At 47.3% G+C, this 4,503-nt stretch overlaps 1 protein-coding gene across 1 annotated transcript; it reads right to left on the bottom strand.

The window, feature by feature from the left end:
* Nucleotides 1–2,845: 2,845 nt before the first annotated feature.
* On the bottom strand, nucleotides 2,846–3,898 carry LOC124245522 (melanoma-associated antigen B1-like). Its single transcript, XM_046672898.1, has one exon. It carries the CDS (start codon nucleotides 3,872–3,874, stop codon nucleotides 2,846–2,848), a length of 1,029 nt encoding a protein of 342 aa, XP_046528854.1. The 5' UTR covers nucleotides 3,875–3,898.
* Between the last annotated feature and the right edge of the window lie 605 nt (nucleotides 3,899–4,503).

A 4,503-nucleotide genomic window follows, 5' to 3' on the forward strand; every position in this document is an offset into this window, starting at 1 on the left:
CTTCTTCTGCTAGTCTGAAACACTTCACATCAGATCAAGGTCCTTACTTTCCTGAGACCTCAGAGGTGAAAGAAAGCAGGAGCCACATCTGGCCACCCCTGTCCATATCCTCCCTGTATTGGTAGCAAGGGTAAAACTCTCAATGGGACCCCACTGTTCTAAGGTTGGTAGCCTCCTTCACTTCTCACTTGGTCAGGATCTTGAGTGCTCACTCAGCCCACCAGAGATCTCCAGACTCAAGCCAACATTTTCACCTCATTGAGTTTTCTGGGATGGAAGTGAGGAAGTGACATATCTGACTACCCCTGTCCGAGGTTTCCCAGAGCTGGGAGATGATGGGACTTGGTGTCTTCCCTCTGCTCTGGGTCAGTGCTTTCCTCAGTCCTCTCTCAACATCCTCCATATCTTGAATTGAAGCTATCCCTTCATACAAAGACCCCCAATTCCCTGAGACTCCCTAGGAAGAAGTGAAATTTGCCTCATCTGGCCACAACTGCCTGTGGCCTCCCAAGGCTAACAGTAGTGGAAGGATTCTGTGTTGCCCCACTGTTAAGAGGTAGGTGGTCCCCTTAGTCTTCAGGGTCCTCACCTTGACTCCTGGAACAACCTGGAAATCCTCCCTCTGCTGCTTTAAGGTCACCCCCTTTGATGAGGTCCCTCACCTCCATGAGATGCCCTGGAGGGAAGTGAGTATGACTCATCATGTCACCATGCCTGAGTCTCCCAGGTCCAACAATGGGACATGGCTGTATGTTGCCTCCTTCTTTCTGGGAAGAGCACCCTTATTGTCACTGGGTGCTACCACATTGACTTCTGTTAGGCTCCTCTGCTGAATGGGGCCTCCCTCATTAGTCCGAAGATTTCAAGTCCCTGAGACCTCTCCTCCCTCAGCAAATGAGGGGTAACCTCAGCCTAAAGGCTCCATTTGTGGCCTCCCAGGGCCAACTGCTGAAGTGGAACTTTGTGTGGACCCCTCTTTTCTGGGGTAGTTCATTCCTTATACAAGATTTTTACCTTGACACATGCCATGGCCCAGAATTTCACTCTCTACTGAACTGTACAGCCAACCTGAAGACCAAGGCCCTCATCTCCTTGTGACCCTCTAAGCAGAAGTCAGGGGGCACCTTAGTCAGCCAGATGTTCCCTGGGCCTCCCAGGGCTAACAGCAGGGGAGGAGCTATGTGCAACCCCATCAGTCATGTGTTGAGTGCTCCCCATTTCCTCACTCAGGGTCTTCATCTTTACCAGTTTTGGGAGTCCACCCTCTGTTTACCTGAGGCCACAGCCCTCAGCCTAGGTCATCACCTTCCTGGGACCTCCAAGGCGGAAGTCAGGATGAGCCACATCCAGCCACAACTGTTTTGGTCTTTCAGGGGCTGACAGCAGGGGTGGGGCTCTATGAGAACCTATTGTTCTGGAGTCAGTGGTTCCTTTCGTGGGAAATGTCACATCCCTACCAAATCTTGAACAGTTTCCCTATCACAACCTTGCAGAGAGAAGGTCCTGATTCCAGGAGTGATGTGAGATGGGGAAGCTGAAGCACAAGACAGGGGCCCCAGGACAGGTGGTGGGCTATCTGAGAAAAAAAACACATTGATCTATTCCTTCTGTCAAGACTTAGCCGCTTATGTGACTTCTGTTGTACAAGATTTACTTTCTACAGGGAAGAGTGTGTCCAGAATGATTTTTGAGACCCCAATCTTTTGAGGCTAACTGACTTTGTTTATGTAGATGATGATATTGTCACTGAATATTATCTTTTTTCTTCTTTAAATCTCTCTCATTTATGTTGGTATTCTTATTGCCCTAGCTATAATATTCCAATCCACTGCTTTGTGTACAGAGTCCTTCTTTTTATCTCTTGAGATATATTTTGGAGCAGTGAGGGGAAAAATGTGAATTAAGAGACACAAAGTCAGACATGCTAGAAGGACTGGAAAAATGTGGGCTTTAGACAAATCCAAACCAAGAGTCTAATCTAAGCTCTATCACTTACCAGCCTTGTGAACTTGAGAAATTTGCAAGTTATTCATGTGTAAGCCTTATCTTATAGGGATGTTGAAATATACATACTGTATTATAAAGGACTTGGCATACTGACTGGGAAATGTTGGTTTTTTTAATGATTGAGATTTATTATATGATTATTTTGAATCCCAAAAATATCAAGCTCCCATCAGAGTTTTTCTTAATCCAGTAGGTATAAGAGAATATGCAATGTTCTACAATAAACAAACATTCTTTAATAAGCTAAGCAAATCCAGGTAGATATCTTTTCATATTACAAAAAGAAAGACTAAAAGGAATAAGGCAAACCAATAATTGAACGTATTATAATTTTTTATTTTTTTCCTCCATTTTGTGACCCCAACCATTTTACTGTTGGATTCTTTCACATCTCCATGAAAATCCTGCTCCAATGCTGCATTAGCTTGTCTAGATCATGAACAAAATATTGACTATTTTCAATTTGTTTTAAAAATTCCAAAACTGTAACTTTTAAACAGCAAAAAATGTGAGAGCCATGTCATTCATATATTCATATTCTGAAGCAAAATAAACCTTCAATTAAAAGGAATAACATTGGAAAAAATATTGAATATCTCTATCTATCACATATTTATATTTACCTAGAAGTTACTCATGTGGAAAAGGAACAAAAAGAAGATACATATTTTGTTAAAACTAATCTCACCTCAACCCCTCACTACTTAAAAGATTAAATGCTCTTTTAAAACTGTAAGAAAATATACATTTTGTTCCCTCCAGCTCCTACTATTCTCAACTATTTAGAAGGTTGACTGCTCTCTTCAAACCCAAAGCGAAAAACCTGCCCCAGACCTCACTAGATATGGGAGGAGCTGCAGGACTTGGCCCTAGAAGGGGCAGTGGCCTTGGCAATATTGGCAGCCCTGGCTGCGAATTTCACTCCTGCTCTCTCTTCCTCATCTCTCAAAGCCTCCTCATACAGGTTTGGGAAGGCAGTAGGGACGGTATCATTGATCTTGGCCAGAACCTCCAGCACCTTCATCTTGTTGGTTTCAGCATAGGCTCTGGGGCCCCACAGGAATTCGTAGCATGGAGGATCACTGTTGGGCACCTGCCGGTATTCCAGGTACTTTTCTTGCACGAAATCTTTGGTGATAAGCTTCCTGGGCTCCCCGAAGATCAGGTGCTTTCTACCAGCATAGACCCCCAACACATTGAGGAATTCCCAGATCTCCTCCTCAGTGGCACGGTTGCCCTTCATGAAGATCACGCCCAGGAGTGTCATCAGGAGACTGGTCTTGGGCAAACCCTTATCACTACTCAGACTTTCATTGCCAAGGAGGCCCAGCTTGCTGACAAGGATATAGACGTGGTTGCTGGGGTCGACTTCCTTCAATTCGAGACCAAAGACCAGCTCCAAGTGCTTAGAGCTTCTCCTGAGGATCTCAGGGAAGTGCTCCTTGTACTTTTTGTTGACAATCTTCAGTAGTGCTGCCTGCATGATGGGCTCCTTCATTTTATACTTCTCCAGCAGGAACTGCACCAACATGCTCACCTTCCTGGTTAGAGGATCTCTGTGAGTGCTCTGAGTGGACGTTGCTGCCTGGGAGGTGCTTGCATTTTGCTCATCTTGGCTCTTGGCACCTTCATCAGATCTGGGGCATGAAACACCTGCATCAGGAGAGCTAGTGACTGGGGCTCCCTGAGGCTCCTGGGGAGTGCCAGCAGCAGGGGAGCTCGGAGGAGTACCCCAAGAAACAGGAGAGGAGGGGGACTCTTCTGCTGCTGCTCCAGTGGCCTGAGCACCCCTGAGACTCTGAGTCTCACCACGGGCCTGACGGCGTTTCTCACGGGCACGGAGCTTACTCTTTTGCCCCCGAGGCATGATGACTCTGATCAGGGACAGCAGGCAGGAGTGTGGGCAGGAGGGCAGGCAATGAGGGCACCTGGAGGAGGGAGGATGAGATGGTGTGAGCACCTTCAGCAGGGAGATTCCACCTTGGCTTTAACCAAGGCCACCTCTGCAGGGTCCTTGAGGGCACACGGCCCCTATTTTCCTGGTCAGCCTGTCCCCTGAGAACCTTGTGGAGGAAGTTAAGAGTGAGCCTTGAGCCACAGCCCGACAGCCCTGCCTGGGTGTTACTGGGGTGAAAGCAGGGGCTGGCAGGGGGACCAACATTGTTCAGGGAAAGGAGGGCCTCTCAGTTCACATTCAGAGTCATGAGGACAATTGTTGGCAAGAGTCCACCCCTAGTCCCTTCTGCGGATCTGAAGTTGATACTACAAATTTCCATGGTACCCAGAAGGAAGAGAGGAGCGAGCACTTCAGACCACCCTAAGTTGGGGGCACCCAGTGCTAAACAGTTATGTGAAGGCTCCTCTGTCCTGGGTTAGTTGGGTCCACAGAATGATGCAGAATCCTCACTTTGGCTCTGTGTAGGTCCTGGGACCCTCCCCTCTCCTGACTGGTGGCTGCACCTTCAGAACAAAGCTCTAATCTCCCTTAGACCTGAT

This window comes from Equus quagga, chromosome 10 (genome assembly GCF_021613505.1).
Source record: "Equus quagga isolate Etosha38 chromosome 10, UCLA_HA_Equagga_1.0, whole genome shotgun sequence".
Classification (NCBI taxonomy): Eukaryota; Metazoa; Chordata; class Mammalia; order Perissodactyla; family Equidae; genus Equus; species Equus quagga.